The sequence below is a fragment of the Haplochromis burtoni genome, unplaced genomic scaffold (assembly GCF_018398535.1).
Source record: "Haplochromis burtoni strain Fernald_Lab_line unplaced genomic scaffold, NCSU_Asbu1 Contig_691, whole genome shotgun sequence".
In the NCBI taxonomy this organism is placed as follows: domain Eukaryota; kingdom Metazoa; phylum Chordata; class Actinopteri; order Cichliformes; family Cichlidae; genus Haplochromis; species Haplochromis burtoni.
The window spans coordinates 64622-85298 of NW_024583052.1; the positions used below are offsets into that span (position 1 = coordinate 64622).

The following is a 20677-nucleotide window of genomic DNA, read 5'->3' on the forward strand; positions in this document are numbered from 1 at the left end:
GTGTGTGTGTGTGTGTGTGTGTGTGTGTGTGTGTGTGTGTGTGTGTGTGTGTGTGTGTGTGTGTGTGTGTGTGTGTGTGTGTGTGTGTGTTCTTTTGTAAATAGATGATAAGTCCGAACACTTTATTGTGATAGATTTCCGATTAGTTTCCGCCTTTCAACCAGACTAACAACTTCCTGTTGGGGTACATCACCATGGTGCCTTCACCTGCAATCGTAGGCGCTCCACAGCATCTTATAGGAAATAAGAAATCCTAATGATCCATCAGTTCTCTGTAAAATAAAAGCAGCATTCCCAGAAAGTCACATAAACCTTAGAGAGTAGAAATGTCTGTTTTACACACAAGTCTTTGTGTTTTCCTCTGATGAACAGAAGTTGATCCTTATGATCAGCTTCATTCCTTGCTTTTGTTCCACCATACCACAGCAGGGCAACTTGTTGACTGTATATAAAGTTCCTCCATGCTGTCGGACCACAGATGTCACTGCAGGCTTTTTCTAAAGGAAAACGTCTTCTTTCAGCTGCTCCCTCTTGGCGTCTCCACAGCACATCATCTGCCTCCATCTCCCCCGTTCCAGCATCCTCCTTCCTCACATCAGCCCTCTGCGTGTCCTTCACTGCATCCATGAATCTTTCCCATAGGAAACATTATTTTCTCCTGATTCTTATACTCTCCCCAAGCACTGAAACTTTGATGCAACATGCCTTATTCACACCCATTCACACTTTTTCTATGCAGTGGTGCTTTCTTTCTAGCGTCCACACTCTGATGGATGCATCAGAGACTGTTTACCACCGGGGTTAGTATCTTGGCCAAAGTTACTACAGCTTTGCATCGACTTCTTTACAGCGGCTCTCACTTCCTCCGCCTTCCTCTACACTTCCTGATTCATCCTCCTCTCCAATTGTCTTCCTTAATCAGCTCCTCCGGGAGCCTTTTTCAGCCCCCTTTACTTGTTAGTACGCTTCCATCTGCACATCCTTTCCAAATCTGCCTATCGACAAATGTCCGTCTCTCCTTGCTTTGTAAATAAAATGGCTAAGAATAGATGATTTTGTGGAAATCCACCACTGAAATAATTCTGGTCACATCTCAGTGATCACGTCTCTGCCTCAGAGTGTCACTGCTGAGCTCTCTCCTCATTTCACAACTGAAAACAGTTTCGGTTTCATTTCTACGTAGAGCTGCGGCTCGTTTTTCTGGCTACAAGGTATTTAAAAGTCTTCTTTTACCGAGCACCACTCATAACGTAACAATGTTGAATGTACATTTGAGCTTGTATGTAAAATGTGCAACAGCTGAACAGGTAAGAGGGCAGATACAGTCAGCAGGGAGTGGGCCTAACTGCGGGCCCAGCGTCGTTTCATTGGTTTCATAGTTTATATAATACATTTCCATCTGCAGTGTTTAATCACATAACATGCTTTGCGCTATCAAGCTATGAGTAATATCGGGCCAATGGCACAGTGTGGAGTATAACAGCTCACAGCATAGGATGCAAATATCTAATGGAAGTAGATGGCGTCCTGCGTATTTGACTGTTGTGCATCTTCATTCTACTGGATATAGTTTATCTGATGTCGGTATGTTTTAATATGACTCTATTTCTGCATGATCAAAGTCGACTTTGATCATGCTCCCGTTCTGTGGGTCCAGGTGAAATACAGAAACTAGCTGCTGCTGAGCTGTGTGAGTGAACAGGTGATGACATGAGCTTGGGCGCTAACTTTATTATCCAGCACAGTGTCGTGTTCGTAACTGAGCTGCCCAGCATTCATGTTGTTGTGTGTGTTCATGTGTTAAGACACTGTGGTCCACTCAGCCATGAGTCAGTGTGGAGACACAGAGGAGGGGGGCACACCATCTAAACGTGCCAAGAGCATGGAAGACTGCCTGGGCAATGAAGCTACGGGGTGAGACAAGAACTTCTTATACGGCATACAAACTAGTACTATTTCATTTTAAAATAATCCTGAGGCAATGCTCTGTGGGGGTCTCCCCCCATGGCTAACACAGTGAGCCATGTTGTAAAGGAAGTGGAGTAACCATGTGGGCTTTACCAAGTTATGTCCCTCTATGTATTTGTTTATCCAAAAAATCAGTTTTTAAAGCAAATGTTTACAAATAGAAAGTAAGTATAATAAAAGCATTGACACATAATGACTGGATTTGATATCTTTGAAATTTAATATACAGTATGCTGTTTCCCTACCAGGATGCCGAAGCAGTTAGCAGGCTCTCCTCTGTCCAGCTCTATGTCCATGAAAAGTGACTGGTCTATGGACCCGCCTTTAAATTTCAAAGAAGGGAACCTCTCTGTTGACAAAAGGTAACATTTTGATTTCAAAAACATCACTAATGCTGCACCTAAGGGTTAAATGTCCACTCCATCAGGGACTTGTGAGCGTCTCATACACCAGTGTTGGGACTAACGCGTTATTAAGTAACGCGTTACAGTAACTACGTTATTATTGTGGTAACGAGCACGGTAACTAGTTATTATGCCAAAATCAGGAACGCGTTATCGTTACTGGGATTTAGATAGGGTCGTTACTCGTTACTTCGTGTGGTGGCTATCGCGGAGCTTCCACAGATTCAGTAACATTAGCAAGTGGTGGAGGCAGCAGGTGGATGAAGGAAAAGGGACGCAGAAGGAAAAGAGACCCGAACTGAACTTCAGGTAAGAAGTTATGACCTGCAGTCTCTCTGGGTCAGATATGAACCAAGTTTAGGTGGAGTTTATTTTCGTTATTCTGACTTTTTCCGTACTGCGTGCTAGCTAGCATGACGGAGTTTCTATACAGCTGGGTGGTGCTATGAAGTTAATGATGTTGAACTTTATTTTGTTCATAAGTTATTAGAGTTGCCAACCGTCCCGTCTGGTATTCAGAGAAAATATTACGCGTTTCTTATTGAGGTGAAAAGGAACAGTTTGTCCCGTAATTCAGCTACAATGAAAAAGACACAAAGCTGGAGTTATTCTGTGTCTTTGCTGCACAGCTGCCTCTTCTTCTTTCATTCTCCCCCCTCCCTCTCCCGTTTCTACTTCAATCATGAAACTGATCAATGATCAGCTGATCGGCTCTCTTGTTTGTTTATCGCTCACTTTGCGCCGAAAGAGGAAACCAGCGGATGTCGCGCTAAACAACAGCAGCACGTTTAAGCTTGATCAGCTGTTGTTAGAATTTATTTAATATTAATTTCTAGTATCAGCTGATGTTTGCTGGAGCCACAGCTGTAAAGCTGCTGGTCATGATATGGTTTGGTTATCTGGTGAGAGGGAAACATGAAGATGAAACCAGGAGATGTCCTTACTGAATCATCAGAGCTGTGATGGAGAAACAGGTTTACCTTTTAGGTGACATGAATGAGTTGAAGGGAAGTTATGAACTGTTTCTGAGAGACAAATAACACCAGGATCCTTTTTTAGGTAGCTGACAGCTGGTAACTGTGCAGGTGCGGATCTAGCAAAGTGTTGCCAGGGGGGCATGTAGGGCATTAACAGGGAAAGGGGGGCACAAAGAAATACTTTTCTTTCTTATTCTCATTTAAAATGTCTAGCTTTTAAAAAATAATTATCTGAATCTTACAACAAACGATTGATAGATTGATGCATATATACCATCAGAACAGTGTACATCACTGTCACAACAGTGTTTTTTTCATTCAAAGGCTTTATGATTTTTCCTATAATGGTGGGCCGGTCTCTAGTCAAAATGCCCGGGCCAATTTTCTGTCCCAGTCCAGCCCTGTATGCAGCTCATCTTCAGTCTGGTGTTACCTACATCTTCCTATTCAGAAGGCAGAATTTCCGAGTTCTGAGTACAATCGAAAGCACCACGACTGCAGTTTTTGTGTTGGATGTAAAAGGCGCACATGACGCTGTGACGTAGGCTAGAATCATGGCAGCAGTCAATGACGGTCCAGGCGTGGGATTTCTCTCGTGGAAATATGCACATTATCTTTTCCTTTCTATTGGTAGGTGGCACAGTGCACTTGTGGCAAGTAAGCAAGCTAGAAGACTGGCAAAGTTATGGAAGCAACACATTAACAAGAGAATTCTGAGTAAAACCAAAGTTACTTTCCCTAGTAACTAGTTACTTTGAAAGTAACGAGTAACTTGAAGTAACTGAGTTACTTTTGAGAGAAGTAACTAGTAATGTAACTAAGTTACTATTTTAAAGTAACTTACCCAACACTGCATAGCACACTGCTGTCCTCACTCCTACACTTAGCTGATGTAAACTGTCAGTGTCCCGCCCACTTTACTGTAGTTCTGCATTTCATTTGGCTCAGTTAATATTTCATTAATCCCACGTACACCTGTAGAGACCTGTAGACCCTTTATCGTTACCTACTGGTCCGTGCTGTGCTGAATATGTGCCGATCAGAGGACAGATACCAGAAATAACTGTGTACATATTCAACTTTCAGTTTATTTATGCAGTGATCCATAGTGTTACTGACCATTACTGCATTTAATAATGTTAATTGTGGATGTGTGGATGTGTGCACGTGTGCGCTGTCTTCGCAGAGTCGGGCAACAAAAGTCTGAGGTTCATAGCTGTCAGTCTGCTCAGCAGCATCAAACAACGTTGGACTCAGTTTTTATGGTGGGAAAGTCTAAAGCACATTTTCATCACTGTTCTGTTTCTAATTGGCTCCATGACATTCCCCTGACAGAGGAGAATATGTGCACAATGCATAAATAAATACATGCATAAATGCTGAAAGATAATTTCCTATAATATTGTCTTCCAGCTGCTTGAAGAGAACATCATCACTTTTGTGAAGAATGAGCTTAAAAGGTTTCAGAGGATTCTGCAGAGTTCCACCTGCCCAGAGAAGGACAGCGAGGATGAGGATGTGTTAGCTTCTAAGGCTGAAGAGCAGACATGGAGCACCAGGGAGGCTTTTGTGAAGATCACACTGGACTTTCTGAGGGGGATGAACCAGGAGGAACTGGCTGTCTGTTTGCAGAGCAGTAAGGGCACTCCCACTGATGCAAAGTAGGGCTGGGCGATATGGCCTAAAATCCATATCGCAGTATAGGTTGAAGCATGTGCGGTAACGATATATATCACAATTTATTTTCTTCTGTATACCGTATTTTCCGCACTATAAGGCGCACTTAAAGTCCTTTAATTTTCTCAAAAATCAACAGTGTGCCTTACAATCCGGTGCATCTCATGTATGAATTCTAGTTGTGCTCACTGACCTCAAACCGATTTCATGTGCTACATGGCGCTCAAAAATCTGTCAAAAATGTTGTAGTACGACTTTGGTAAGCTACGAAGCCGCACTGCTTGATGGATTGTTGGAGCATTACGGCTACCGTAGTCAGGAGCCTCGCAGAGTAATCTGGGTCCTAAACTCCGTCCACTTTAGGTCCCAAAGTCAAACAAACACTGCAGCATCACTGAGAGTTAAAAACCGTCTAAATTATTTCACCTTTAATAAAATGATCAGTGTTGCTGCTTTACCAGGTGTAACAATTAAGTTTAACATCCAGGCATCCATGAAAACAGAATTTATTAAATTCAACAGCGTTAGAAGTTAGTAGGAAGTTAGCTCGCTAGCTTCCACCTAAACATGCAGTGATGTTTGTAGGGTTACTGAAGTTGGGCTAGCTGGTATATAATGATGTGTTACGTGATTGCTAGCGACACAGCTATGTTAGCATATATAGCAGATATATATATATAAACACAGTGAAGCTGGAGGATGAACGCTAACTTTTTTCCAATCGATAAAAGTTAACATGAGGGTTCCCGATGGTTAGGGACAAATGCAATCGCATGGCAGGATGCTCTAAACGGACCAAACTTCAGTCAGGAGAACAACTGAGATAATCCATCCACAATACGAGGTTAGTCATTAATATACTGCAACAACATGGGAATAGAGCAGCTGCCAGAGAATTCAGCATTAATGAATCAATGGTACAGAAGTGGAGGAAGCACAGTTTTTGGCTTTCCTCATATTCCAAAAGTGCTTCATCTCTTCACTATTACTGTCGCTGGCATAATTTGCAGATGATTTTTCTTGCAGCTGCTGCAATGCTTTTGACCAAAACAGGCACTTGATGACATCATCAGCATGCGCTATCGCGGTAGAGCGGTATAGTCAAAATCCCTACCGTTGGTCAAATTCATATTGTTTCTACCATATACTGTTTATACCGCCCACCCCAAATGCAAAGCCTCAGTCTGTTGTGGGTGCACGTAGTCGTGTACAACGACTGGGATATGACACTATAACCCAGTGATTTCTCTGCGGCTAACGTACTATTTAATGAGTCTAAAAATAAGAAATCATCCACACGGTTAGTCATTGTCTGTACAAACATTACAAGTATATTTAAAAGTACTTGATGAGTCAATGTGACCTTTATTTCACAAAGCAAGTCATTAAGAAACGATTCTTGTTGTGATTTGGCACTGTATAGGTAAAACTGAATTGAATTAATTCCGCAGTGGAGGCATTGCTGAGCAACTTGGGCTTCTTATTTTGCCCAGTGATATTTGGCATACAGACTGAAGCAGCCAGCCCAAGAGAAGCACAGAGAAGCACAGAGAAGCACACAGCTGTTGTGGTATCAAACAGATTATATTTTATCCTCTGCTAGAAAAGCCTTATATTTTAAATTTTGACCAGCTGTTCATTGTTCTGAAATTTTAACACCATCTCATTTGTTTTTTGTCCAACAGGAGTGGGTGCATCCATTTGCCAGGATAAACTCAAATTAAATCTTAGAAGGAAGTTCCAGCATTTGTTTGAGGGAATTACTAAAGTAGGAAACCCAACACCTCTCAATCAGATCTACACAGAGCTGTACATCACAGAGGGAGGGACCGGAGAGGTCAGTGACGAACATGAGGTCAGACAGATCGAAACAGCATCTAGACGACATGCGAGATTAGAAAAGACAATCGCCTGTAAAGACATATTTCAGCCGCTGCTGGGAAGAGATCAACCAGTCAGAACAGTGCTGACAAAGGGAGTGGCTGGTATTGGGAAAACGATATTAACACAAAAGTTCACTCTAGACTGGGCAGAAGGCAAAAACAACCAAGATATCCAGTTTACATTTCCATTCACTTTCAGGGAGCTAAATGGATTAAAGGAGGAAAAGTTCAGCTTGGTAGAACTCGTTCATCTCTTCTTCTCTGAAACAAAGGATGCAGAATTTTGCAGATTTGAAGACTTCCAGGTTGTGTTTATCTTTGACGGTCTAGATGAGTGTCGCCTTCCTCTGGACTTTCAAAATAATAAGATCCTAACTGATGTCACAGAGTCCACCTCAGTGGATGCACTGATGACAAACCTTATCAGAGGAAAACTCCTTCCATCTGCTCGACTCTGGATAACCACGCGGCCTGCAATGGCCAGTCATATTGATCCTAAATGTGTTGACGTAATAACAGAAATCAGAGGGTTCACTGACTCGAAGAAGGAGGAGTACTTCAGGAAGAGTTTCAGGAATGAAAAGCAGGCCAGCAGGATAATTTCCCACATTAAAGCATCACAAAGCCTCCACATCATGTGCCACATCCCAGTCTTCTGCTGGATCACTGCTACGGTTCTGGAGGATGTGCTGAAAACCAAGAAGGGAGGAGAGCTGCCCAAGAACCTGACAGAGCTGTACATCCACTTCCTGGTGGTTCAGGCCAAAATGAAAAAGGTCAAGTATGATGGAGGAGCTGAGACAGATCCACACTGGAGTCCAGAGAGCAGGAAGATGATTGAATCTCTGGGAAAACTGGCTTTTGATCAGCTGCAGAAAGGAAACCCAATCTTCTATGAATCAGACCTGACAGAGTGTGGCATCGATATCAGAGCAGCCTCAGTGTACTCAGGAGTGTTCACACAGATCTTTAAAGAGGAGCGAGGACTGTACCAGGACAAGGTGTTCTGCTTCATCCATTTGAGTGTTCAGGAGTTTCTGGCTGCTCTTCACGTCCATCTGACCTTCATCAACTCTGGAATCAACCTGCTGGAAGAGGAGCAAACAACCACTCAGATGTCAAAGCCTAATCAATATGAACTGAAACTCTTCTACCAGAGTGCCGTGGAACAGGCCTTACAAAGTCCAAATGGTTACTTGGACTTGTTTCTACGTTTCCTTTTGGGTTTGTCACTGCAGTCCAATCAGACTCTCCTACAAGGACTACTCAAAGAGACAGGCGTAAACTCACAGATAAACCAGGAAGTAGCCAAGTACATCAGGGAGAACATTGGGGAGAATCTGTCCCCAGAGAGAAGCATTAACCTGTTCCACTGTCTGAATGAGCTGAACGACCACTCTCTAGTGGAAAGGATCCAACAGTCGTTGACATCAGGAAATCTTTTCACGGTTAAACTATCCCCTGCTCAGTGGTCTGCTTTGGTCTTCATCTTACTGTCTTCAGAAAAAGATTTGAATGAGTTTGACCTGAGGAAGTACTCTGCTTCTGAAGAAGGTCTTATGTGGCTGCTGCCAGTGGTCAAAGCTTCCAGTAAATCTCTGTATGTTCATGCACGACCAGATAAGTCACTGTCACTTTAAATACTGTAAAGAAAGAGAAAAAATGATTAACTTCCTACTTGTTTTTTTCCTTACCCCATCAGGATGATTGGATGTAACCTTTTGAGCAGAAGCTGTAAAGCACTGTCCTCTGTTCTTAACAAGTCCTCTAGTTTAAAAGAGCTGGACCTGAGTTACAACAACCTGCATGATTCAGGCATAAGGACAATGTTTGCAGATCTGGAGAAAAACTTTAAACTTGAGGTTCTCAGGTTGGTTTCAGAATTTTTACACTAAAATTGTATTATTTAAATATATAGGTTAGAAAATGAAACAGGGAAAGTCAGGAAACTGTTAATCTCCATAAGTTCATATGTGTATTTTCATACTTACCATTAATTTTTAGTGTGATGGCTGCACACTGAGACTCTTAAACTTTCAGCTGGATCCATTTAAACATTAAAGGCCACTCTGTGCTTTCAGGTCTAAACTTGGCCCCATAATCTAATAATGGCCAGATCAAAGTAAAAGCTTTACTCAGTGAATATTCTTGGTGCTAAATAGCATACAAATAGACTGATGATTATTTCTAATCCACGTTCTTTTGCTGCAGTTCGCACAATTTACAGGTCACACAGACAGACAAACAGCCCAATAGATAGATTGATAGCTTGATAGATTATCTTAGGAAGAAGAAAAACATAGATCTTATTTTTTTCTTAAAAGAACCACTGTATTACAGCAACCAAAAAAAGTGATTCAATAAATCAAAATCTAAATTTTATATAATAAGAAGAATTCATTTCTGAAAAAACAAACAACAACCCCAAACAAACGCTGAATTACAGGTTTAATGTGGGTTCTTTACCTTTAACAGAAAAACACAGTAAATGGGGACATCAAGAGCTCAGAATAATCAATACTTAAATGTAATTGTATTTAATTACATATAATTAAAGTATACATCTCAACAGGAACACTGAAATGAGGGAACTTCAGTTAATAAAATCAAATAGTGTTAAAAAAAATGGCTAGATTCCCTGTTAGTGGTTTTAAAATAAATGGAGGCTGTGCTCTTCAAGATCATGTCCCTTAAAGGTCCGATGGTGTAATGTCCAAATACCTCGGAACAATTATAGATTCCAAACTGAACTTTGAAACAAACTGAAAAGCTTAGTCATGTTTCACAACGCTGTCTTATTTCCACCTTAATAAACCATGATGGTTTCATTTAACATGATTTTAAATCAAATTGTGAAACAGAGGAGGCATTTTTGGTTTTATTTATTTCTTCATTATGCAATATTATGCTTTTCTGTTGTCTCTGTTTGTATTGAAAATGTATAGTGTCGATGAATGACACCATAGTAACCTGAACCTACCCCTGAATGAATAAATCTATATTCAAATATTTTTCAATAATTCTCATTAGTACGAGCTGAAATTTGGTTTTTTTTTCTGTATATTTTTTATTCCACATTTCTGATGAATGCTCAATATTATGTCTTCAGGCTAAATGGCTGCGAGCTTTCATGGAGAAGCTGTAAAACTCTCTCCAGAGTTCTCAGCAGTCAGTCCTCCACTCTGGAAGTGCTGGATCTAAATAATAATGAGTTGACGGATTTAGCAGTCACGTATCTCTTCACGCCACTTGAGAGTCAACTGTGTACACTGAAGATTGTCAGGTAAGAGCTTTTCAACAACATTCATATTCAAATCAGCACTTCTGAACCTGTGGTGCCTAACATTCAGAATCTGAAGGGTCTAGTTTGTCCTGAAAATTATATTTTGCTGGATTTCTTATAAATTTTACTGAATTCTTTTTTTCTTCAGGCTGGGTGGCTGTAGCCTGTCGAATGAAAGCTGTGAAGCTCTTGCTTCAGTCCTCAGTTGCCAGTCATTCAGTATGATAGAGCTGGACCTGAACAATAATGACCTGCAGGACTCAGGAGTGGCGCTGCTGTCTTGTGGATTGAAAAGTCCTCAGTGCAAACTTGAAACTCTCAGGTTAGATAAGAATATGCTTTTGTTTTTTGTTATTTCAAGTTTTTTAATGTTGTCATATCACACATTTTCTACAGTTAATGCAAAATTTCAAACAGATAAACCCAATGATGTTGAAATGTTTACAGCTTGTCAGGCTGTCTGATAACAAAGAAGGGTTGTGCTTCGTTGAGCTCAGCACTGAGTTCAAACCCTTCTCATCTAAGAAAGCTGGATCTGAGTTATAATCACCCAGGACCCACAGGAGTGACGCTCTTCTCTGCTGCACTGCAGGATCCACACTGCAGATTGGACTCTCTAAGGTAGGAAGACAGGTGCTCGTAACCTTATTCAAATTAAGACTTCAGAAACCAACCTATGGATACTACAAGCAACCTGTCAGTCACATGTAAAAACATTTTTGGTTACCCTAACTGGAGCAAGAGAGTACAAAACAAACATCATGTTCTATTTAATACAAGTGACTGAGGCTATAAACCCATCAGGAAAGTCTTTACCAAGGTCAAACAATACCATAGCCACCCACTCAATCCAGTTCAGTTCAACTTTATTTACATAACCCAAATCACAACAACAGTTGTCTCAAAGCGCTTCATATTGTAAGGTGAACACCCTACAAAAATCAACAAACAAACCCTTATTGGCAAGCACTTGGCAACAGTGGGAAGGAAAAACTTTAACTTTAACAGGAAGAAACCTTCAGCAGAAGCAGGCTCGGGGGAGGCGGGGCCATCTGTTGGGGTGAGGGGAGGGAGACAGGACAAAGACACGCTGTGGAAGAGAGCCAGAGATGAATCATAACTAACCATTAAATGCAGAGAGGTGTATAAACATTTAGAGATTTGGAAGAGGGGAGTGAAGAAGCCCACGGAGGCCTCGGCCCATTGCACTGTAACTAAGGGAGAGTTCGGAGTCACCTGATCCAGCCATTAGTTTATGCTTTAGCAAAAATGAAAGTTTGAACCTTAATCTTCAAAGTCGAGAGGTTGTCTCTCTCTCCCAAATCCACAATTCGTTCCACAGAAGAGGGGCCTGAAAACTGAAGGCTCTGCCTCCCATTCTACTTTTAAATACTCTAGGAACAACAAGTAGGCCTGCAGAGTGAGAGCGAAGTGCTCTAATAGGGTGATATGGTACTACAAGGTCATCAAGATAAGATGGGGCCTGATTATTTAAGACCTTGTATGTGAGGAGCAGGATTTTGAATTCTGGATTTAACAGGAAGCCATTTTGGATTAACTGAAGGCTTTTCAGGGAGTTTTTAGGACTTCCTGATAATAATGAATTACAGTCGTCCAGCCTGGAAGTAATAAATCTGATTTTTTTAGAGGACAGAATACTGTTCTGAGATGCAAGAAAATATCTTGCTTTTAGTTTGTTAATATTCTTAATGATTAAAATTTTTAGCTAGTCAAGCACATCGTGTCTTGCTTATCCTCCAAACTCAGCTAAACAAAACCAACGAATGTATGAAAACATTTTCATGTCTCTTTGTTTGAATTATTATTCCAGGCTGGACAGCTGCGGAGCTCAACGATTGAAACCAGGACTGAGGAAATGTAAGTGTTTTTAGCTTGATTAATGAAGCTAACATGAGCTTATGTATATATATATATATATATATATATATATACACCGAGTGTCATTCATCTAAAGAAAAGACAGATCTATGACCTGGACTTTGTGAAGGTTTAAATACATTTTTGATCAAACTTGATTATGTAGAGTTTGTATCATTTCTTTGATGCCTACCAAATGTCTTTGAACTCTGTTAGCTCACAGTTAAAAGATTTGTTTCATGTTTTAGCACCGATGTGTTGTTATCACATTTCTTAATATTAAGTTGGCAAAAAGATTTTACCTTTTAAGATTTTATGCCTTAAACTTGCTGACTTGCAGTACATTTACTAATTGTTTATCTGAAGCTGTAGTATAAAATAATTTGATATAACAATGGATTAATTTGCTCTGGGTCATGTGATCTGCGTGGTGATGCAGTCATGTGATGTGACTGGCATCAGTGCTTGGCTCTGTGGACGGTTCTGACGGTTCTGTTTTCATTTTGATCTGCCGTCAGACGCCTGTGAACTCAAAATGGACCCGAACACAGTACACAGGAACCTTTACCTGTCAGAAAACAACATTGTGACAGATGACGACGAGGAATGGCTGTATCCAGATCACTCTGAGAGGTTTGAGTGCTGGTACCAGCTGATGTGTACACGTGGCCTGACTGGTCACTGTTACTGGGAGGTGGACTGGAGTGGGCTGGTATCTATAGGAGTGACTTACAGAGGGATTAAAAGGAGTGGTCCTGGTATTGACAGTCGTATTGGTGGGAACAACATCTCCTGGAGTCTGGACTGTTCTGCTGACAATTATTCTGCATGGCATAATAACTCAGTCCGGATCATAGATAGCCCTGCTCCCTCCACTGAAACGAACAGAGTGGGAGTGTATTTGGACTGGTCTGCTGGCACTGTATCCTTCTACAGAATCATTTTTGATACACCAACACACATCCACACGTTCCACTGCAGCTTCACCGAACCTCTTTATCCTATCTTCAGGATACGGTCAGAGTTCACCTATGGTGTTTACAACTCTGTGTCTCTATGTCAGATGGATGCAGAAGACTAGAGACAAACTGCTTTCCTTACACGTTTATTTGAAGCATTTTATAATTTGAAGATAACTGACAAATATGGACTATAATGGACTATAACAGACACAAAGTTTTACATCTTGGTTTGGCAGCTGCAAGTCCTGTAAGAAGCAACAACTGAATAGGATTGTTAAGACTGCCAGGAGGATTGTTGGTGCCCCTCTCTCGCCTCTGGAGGAGATCTACAAACAGGGCCGCATACACAGAGCTATCTCCATCATCAGAGACCCCCACCACCCGTCTCATGGCCTGTTTTTCCTCCTGCCGTCTGGCAAGAGGTACAGGAGCATCAGCTGCAGAACCACCAGGATGCTGGAAGGCTTCTTTGCACAAGCTGTGAGACTGATAAATGGACTGTGCCCCCTCCCCATCCACTCAGCTACTCACACAGCTACACTGTAAGATCCACAATCGGACTGTGATGCCCCCTATCTGCACACACACACACACACACACACACACACACACACACACACACACACACACACACACACAATATACTCCCCAGATACACACACTACTTACTTTAACAACCCCCTTCTGTGAAAGGGCTGCTGCTACCTGTATGAGTGTGACTGTTTAGACTTGTGTTTGTTTTAGAATTTAGATTTTATGTTCTTTATCCCCATTTATTGTTACGATTTTTTACTGCTCTTTTTAAAACTTTTTCTTTTTTAAATTGTATTGACTATTGCACTGTAGAGGCTGGTGAGAAACAGTATTTCAGCCTGGGTAACACCAATGACAATAAACGTGAAACTAATAGACTATAAAGATGGAAAATTAAGGAGAAGAGCATTACAGGACATCCAGGCCTTTATACGTTTAATACATGCCTGTACTGCTGTTTGTATCACTTGGCTTCATGTATAAATAAAGAGAAGGGTATTATCTGCACTGTTTTCAATGATACAGCCTAAGGGAATCATGTATGCTATAAAAACTGTTGGTCGCAGCAGAGAACCTAGTGAAACTTCACACCAACTCTTTTGAAGAAGAGGACTCCCTATTTACATGAATAAACTGTAAATTATCAGATCGTTATGATTCACTCATGTGTAGCTTAAATGCTGAAATAAATCTGTCTTGGACCATTGTCAGAGCTGTTTGTTGCTGTACGTCTTATTTGCTAAATGCAACAAAATATGGTATTACTCTAATGACATGGCAAAATTAAAATACTAAATAATCATTTTTAAAAATCCATTGCAGAGAAGTTACATTTGGTCAAAGATTTAAATTATTTCCACTTATTAGTGATACCAGTAGGCTCATAAGTCATATTCCTAAACCTTACAGTGAAGGCTGTGTCATCTCATTGTAAGGCTTAAGAACGTGACACATCAGCTTATTGATATTTCTAATAAAATACATTATTTTGGTAGGTCGCTGACCCCTGCTGTCTCAGTCTGCTTTGCCACTGATGCAGTGGACAAACATGACAGGCAGGGGGCGCTGAGGTAGAACTTGAAAGAAGCCGTCTCATTTGTTAAACATTTTAACAACAATAAAAAGATGCACATTTAACACGATCATTTCAATTGGTTACATTCAAAGGTTGGAATTTACCTTTAAAACAAGGAAATAAAACTAAGGTTACAACGTCACCAAAGCTGTGCGTTACAGAGCTGATTCAGTCACAGTCGTCATAAGTTTTATTTCCTGTTGAAATTAAGTCAGAGCAGACAAACACGGGCTGATCCCGACATCGACGACAAACTGCTCGTCGTATTCATTATTTTGAAAGGTTTGACCGGAACAGCCTTCTTGACCGTGGTTAACCCGGTGCGGGTATGACGTGAGTGCATCGTTTGTGGAGTGTTTGGCTAACCCTCACTCGGGGCACAGAGTGTAACTCTGCCGGTGGAGGGGGCTTTTTCTACCGTCAGGCTAGCCGAGAGCCGTCGGAGCGGAGGTACACCGGGGAAAGACGACGAGACGGGTCCAGGTGCCGTTTACCGTCCAACAAACCCGGGATCGTTTGTGTTGCAGTGGCGCTTTCCTGGTGTTTCCTGTGGTAAACGCGTGTGCTCTGATGTTTCACGGTAAGTTGGTGCGAAGCCCCGGTGCCTGTGCTCCTCCACCATGCCAGACTCCACTTTAAAATCTTCCCATTTTAGGAGCGCTTGTTGTAGCACAAGAAGTTCACGCGCGTGGCGCAGGAGACATGAAAGTCTGCCTGTTTACGGCTCTTCTCGGATGTTCCCAGTGGTTCACAGCTGGAGGGGTTTATTCGCCGAGCTAACACTGAACGACTTCTTTACTGAGCACGTTTACAGACGGACGACGTCCGTGGCTGGTTTGTGACACAAGGATCACAGCAGGCGTGAAAGGCAGGGTTTGCATGTAGGTGCTGAGCTCTGCTGTGATGTGTGGTTTGGACAAAGAGACTGAAGATGCTCACGTTTTCACTGGGCGTGATGGACAGGGTTGGAGGCAGAGAGGGTTTGGACATGTGCAGTGGAGGGACACCGAGCTGCTGGTGACTCTTACAGAGAACAGCAGAAAGAAGACAACGGGGTACAATGACTGAATGCATTGACATTGAAATATGCAAACATAATGGCTTTATTCAGCACAGCTTCAGTAATGTTTAGCTGTGGGCTTTGGGGAGGCCAGTCCCTGACTGATTTATATCCAGGGTTGGTTTTGCTGCACAGTCCAAACATGAAGGTGCTTCGATCATTTGGTGACTCTAGATCACCCTGAGGTGGATCAGTGGAAGATGATGGATGAAAAAATGATTTATTAGTTTTGTCTGACCATCTTCCCTCTGAATGTCCCATTTAACACTATTATAAAAGAAAACCATCAAAAGGAGCCAGTCTTCACATTAGAAGGCCAAGTCCTCTCCATCTGTGCTGGGGAATTTCATGTTGTTGTGGATGGTCGTCAGTTCTGTTGTCCCAAGGTGCTTTATAGAGTAAGGTAGAGGGAACCCCGGTCCCTTGTGACTTGGTGACAGTGGGATAAAAGAAGTCCCCTTTATCAGGTCGGTCTCTGGTGGAAGCAGGCTCGGTGCCGTCTGCCACAGCAGGCTGGAGAAGTAAAGAGAAGACGTGAGCAACGCTGAAAGGTGTTCCTCTGTACTAAAAGAGTTTTGGGATACAGTTGTTGCTTTGCTGTCTGCACACACATGCTGTATATTATTGTCTGAAGAGCAGCTGCTGCTGAGTACAGCAGTCTGTGTGCAGCGAGCCTCTCAGATCATGCACTCTGATTTTGTTGGTAAATGCTGGATTGCCCTCACTCTGTAGGACTGCAGTCGAACTGCTTCAGATGGGGGCTGGCAGCAAATCCCGTTCACCATTTTGCAACTAAGTGAGTCCCTTTGCATGGAGGAGAATCCAGTAGTGGAAACAGATGTGTGCATTCATTGGAGAACCAAGCGAGCTCAATCCAGCTGTGAAATGGAGGATTAAAAGGCAAAGCACTTAGTAAGTCCTTCACACAGAAAATATCATAAAATATAGAAAGTGACACGTGCAGAAGTAATGTCCTGTTTTAATGAAGGGGCATGGCAGAGACGTGTGGCTGTGCAAACATTTTAGGCACTCAACCGGAGGGAAGCGTCTCTGCAGCAGTAACAAAGTCCTGGTCTTGGGCTCAGGTGGACCTGCATTCAAAACAGGTGGAAAAGACTGCATCAGGAACACTTTGGAAAACGCCCCCGCTCACGTACGACGGGATGAAGTGAAGCAGAGAACGGTCCTGTGCTCTGACTCTCTGGCTTAAAGAGGAGAGGGAGCAATCGGGGGCGATCATGGCTCAAGAGTTGGGAGTTCGCCTTGTAATCGGAAGGTTGCCGGTTCAAAGCCCCAGCTCAGACAGTCTCTGTCGTTGTGTCCTTGGGCAAGACACTTCACCCGTTGCCTACTGGTGGTGGTCAGAGGGCCCGGTGGCGCCAGTGTCCGGCAGCCTCGCCTCTGTCAGTGCGCCCCAGGGTGGCTGTGGCTACAATGTAGCTTGCCATCACCAGTGTGTGAATGGGTGGATGACTGGATATGTAAAGCGCTTTGGGGTCCTTAGGGACTAGTAAAGCGCTGTATAAATACAGGCCACTTTTATTAGCACACAGTTTGACACCAGCTTCGGTGGGGGTGGGGTCTCAGGCGGGGGCACCTATAACATTATGCACATATTCCAGCAGCACAGCTCTGTAGGATCCATCCTGTCATCCACTGAAAACACTGAATTATAAAAAGGAAAAATGATAGAAACATCAAACAGCTGATTACAGCACAACATGTAACGTGTCCTGATCATTGGATTCTGCTTTTTCTTTACAGTGTTGCAACTTCTGTAATAAATCACGTGTGGTTGGCAGAGGTTCGCCGTCTTCATCCCCACAGTCTGATCATGTCTCTAGCTTATACATTTGAAATAGCTTTGTCTTTTAGCAGAGCGTCAGCTGGACCCGTGTTGTTGCAGGTGACGTTGTGCTGCTGTTAAACTGAGGGTTTGGGATGAATGTGCCTCTCCACACGCTGTTGAATCTTCCTGTTTCTATGCAGGACTCGTCGCTGTGATCTGATGATGGGACAGGGTGCTGCTGGGAGTGACTGCAGCCCTGGAGGCTGATGAATCTGCTCCATCAGCCAGTCAGGATGCACATAGCTTCAGTCGGGGTCAGCAAGTTCTGCTTCCTGTTTTCTCTCGCGTTCTGCGGCCTCCTGCTCCTGCTCATTCCAGCTCTCCGGCCCCCTGCACGCCAGGTGGAGCTGCCTAAGCCCCGACCCCAGGTCAGACCTGCCCAGGTGGGGACGTCACACCAAGTCAGGGTTCCAGCAGGTTTTTTACATGTTGGGGACAAAGAAATAACGGCAGGTCTTAACAGGAGCTCAGAGGGGCTGGGGAAACCCATCAAAACTGAAATTAGCATTAACAGCAGTCCCAAAACAGGAAAGGGTGTCAGAAGAATCCCTGAGAGAGGCGTTGGTGGACCTCGAGAGTATAAGTCACGTGACAAGTTGGAGCTGAAGGACATTTTTGTTGCAGTAAAGACAACCAGGAAGTATCACAAGTCCAGACTGGAGCTGCTCATTCAGACCTGGGTGTCTCAAGCTAAAGAACAGGTGAGTGCCGCTCCTGTTTTCACATGGCCGTGCACACTGTCCATCTGTTAGGCTTTCCTATTGTCGATGCAGGCAGAGGTCCGGTCAGTCCGCCTGGTCTTACAGTCTTGGTATCAACCAGGATCTGGTGCTATTTCAGAGCTGCTCTGACCCGTGCTCCTGTACCGACTCGTGTGTGCCTGCTCAGCTTACTGATGATGATGATGATGATGTACACAGTGAAAGACCCATGTGGGCTTTATGACTGAGTTTTATTGTGATGTCCACAGTGAAGTGCTCGTCCTTTGTTGTCCCAAACAGATGCCAGACAGAAACAATCCTGATATAAACTTTAGAAATAGAGTAAATGATCATTTAACAACAGCTGGCACATGAGAAATGTGACATTCAAATATATACAAATGAAATAAAAGAATCTGAGCCCCCTGAAAATATTTAAAATCAATATTTACTTTGTAAATCTGCACGTGCTGTCTGTACACCTCAAACACATTTATACAGTTTACATTTTTGTTGACTTTTGTTCCATAATATGAGAGAAGTAAAACTAACACTGTGCCGCACATTCAAACAACTCATTGATAATTGAAACATGTCTGATTACACATTACTGAAGTAATTCTTGGCTGCAGAAGGAAGTGTGTGTTTTTGTCTCCTGATGATCTAAACTTTTAGTTGCGGTGCTGAAAGGTTGTGCTTTGCATGGACACAACTTTCTGCAGCTTCCACACAAAAAGTGAAGATGCAGCTTTCACTGCAGAGCACCAGTGTAAGTGTAAGGCTGTGTGAGCGTGCCACAGTTGTGCTGTGTCAGTTAGAACTGCGTTAAAGTGAGCTGAGACTGAGAGCGCTGCTGTAAGGAGATAAGTGGCTGTGACAGAAACATATTCCCACAGCATGTAGTGAGCACATGTGATCTGGATTGTGTATACACACAGATGTTAGTCGTGAAGGATTTACTGGTGTGTACACTGTGTGGCTCTTTAGGGTGGATTTTGAGATTGCACAGCTAATGTGGTAAAGTTTGTCCCCGGTGACATTTAGCACAACCGCAGCACGTTTAAAAATCTTCATCGTTCAGTTATCGAATCATTCTGCTGCTCACTCGGTGTGCACGACGGTCTGCTGTACACAACAGCTAATGCTTACATCCAGGTGTGTGTGTGTGTGTGTGTGTGTGTGTGTGTGTGTGTGTGTGTGTGTGTGTGTGCGCGGGTCTGTGTGTGGCCCCCAAAGTGGAAACTGCCGTTAATATTTCATGCATGTCTGTTCCTGCAGCAGCTGAGGTCAAGAAACATCACGATGTAATGTAGTTGATGTTCGCCAACGTGCTCAAAACCCAACGTGTGAATGGAGCTTTTCATTAAAGTAACTGGAGTTTAAAGTCACCAGACGCACTATTAAAAGCAGTTATCGAGTCCCAGCGCCGGACAAAGAGCCTCAGTTTGCAGAGAAGGAGCTTTATTGCACAAACAGCCTGCTGCACTGCAGCCACACACGTCACAGTCACACACAACTGTTCCAGTTCAGGTTGTCGACCCAGTATCAGCAGTTTGCCTCAAACCAGTTTTAAGTTCTCGTCTGTGTGGGTTAACTGCTTACTTCCAGATGCTGGAGAGTGTTACAGGCCTGTCGCTGCATCGTTTCACTGCTCTCAGATCAGTAAAGTGTCCTGCGTGTTTACAGTTTTTCTGAATGCTTAAACCCTAACTGTGATTCCTGTAGCACAATCTCTAAAACTATTCAGACTTATAGCAAAACCACTCACTGAGTTTGCAAAACTAAAAGCACAAAAACTGCTTTGCACTCAGTTTGCAATTTTGTAACACACACTTTGCAAAACTGTAGGCACAATTCACTGCACAACACTCAATTACCAAATTTCCAACACACTCCTAGCAAAAGTATACACATGTATGGCTATCATTAACACTAATTTGCCAACTGTCTGGCACACTTTCACATGTGAAAACTTTTTTAGATAATTAGTTCACTTTGCAATCAGCCTAAGCACTATAATACAGGTAAGCTGTGTGTGCGGAGTACAATGGAGGGAGCAGAAAGAGTGAGAAGTAGAGGAGGCCGAGGAAGAGGACGTGGAGGTGAAGAAGTAGGATGAAGAGGACGACAAGGACAAGGAGGAGCAAGAGGAAGACGAGGAGGGGGGAGAGGAAGAGAGGAGGGGGTAGGAAGAGTAAGAAATAGAATTGCTGATGACATCAGAGCTACAATAGTGGACCATGTAATCAACCGTGGAATGACCCTGAGGGTAGCTGGCCAACGGGTCCAGCCTAACTCGAGCCGCTACACTGTAGCAAGCATCATAAGGACATCTTGAAATGAGAATCGGTTAGTACAGTCACTTCGCACAAAGATTTGTAGCACTGCCATATGCCAATGAGAAACACACCAATACCATTGTGTAA

At 42.9% G+C, this 20677-nt stretch overlaps 2 protein-coding genes across 5 annotated transcripts in view; both read left to right on the top strand.

Annotated features, from left to right (window-relative positions):
• The first annotated feature begins 55 nt into the window (after positions 1–55).
• On the top strand, positions 56–15680 carry LOC102305070 (NLR family CARD domain-containing protein 3). 3 transcript variants are annotated; one of them, XM_042215244.1, is made up of 12 exons: positions 56–1702; positions 1806–1914; positions 2217–2330; positions 4536–4614; positions 4763–4985; positions 6712–8509; positions 8612–8779; positions 10019–10192; positions 10341–10514; positions 10640–10813; positions 12024–12070; positions 12589–14677. In XM_042215244.1, the coding sequence occupies exons 2-12, from the start codon at positions 1826–1828 to the stop codon at positions 13149–13151; spliced, it is 3603 nt and encodes a 1200-aa protein (XP_042071178.1). In that variant the 5' UTR covers positions 56–1702; positions 1806–1825; the 3' UTR covers positions 13152–14677. The 3 variants fall into 3 exon arrangements, with proteins under 3 accessions (XP_042071178.1, XP_005949689.1, XP_005949688.1); XM_005949627.2 differs by having other exon boundaries at positions 56–1211; XM_005949626.2 differs by having other exon boundaries at positions 56–1914; positions 12589–15680.
• Positions 15097–20677, top strand: part of rfng (RFNG O-fucosylpeptide 3-beta-N-acetylglucosaminyltransferase) — a 12245-nt gene continuing 6664 nt past the window's right edge. Inside the window, exons 1-2 of one of the 2 annotated variants that reach the window (XM_005949629.3) lie at positions 15097–15221; positions 17691–18251. In XM_005949629.3, the coding sequence (XP_005949691.1) occupies positions 17757–18251 (495 nt within the window). In that variant the 5' untranslated portion in view covers positions 15097–15221; positions 17691–17756. Of the gene's footprint in view, positions 15222–15793; positions 16614–17690; positions 18252–20677 lie in introns of those variants that run through there. The other variant, XM_042215246.1, reaches the window with a different exon arrangement.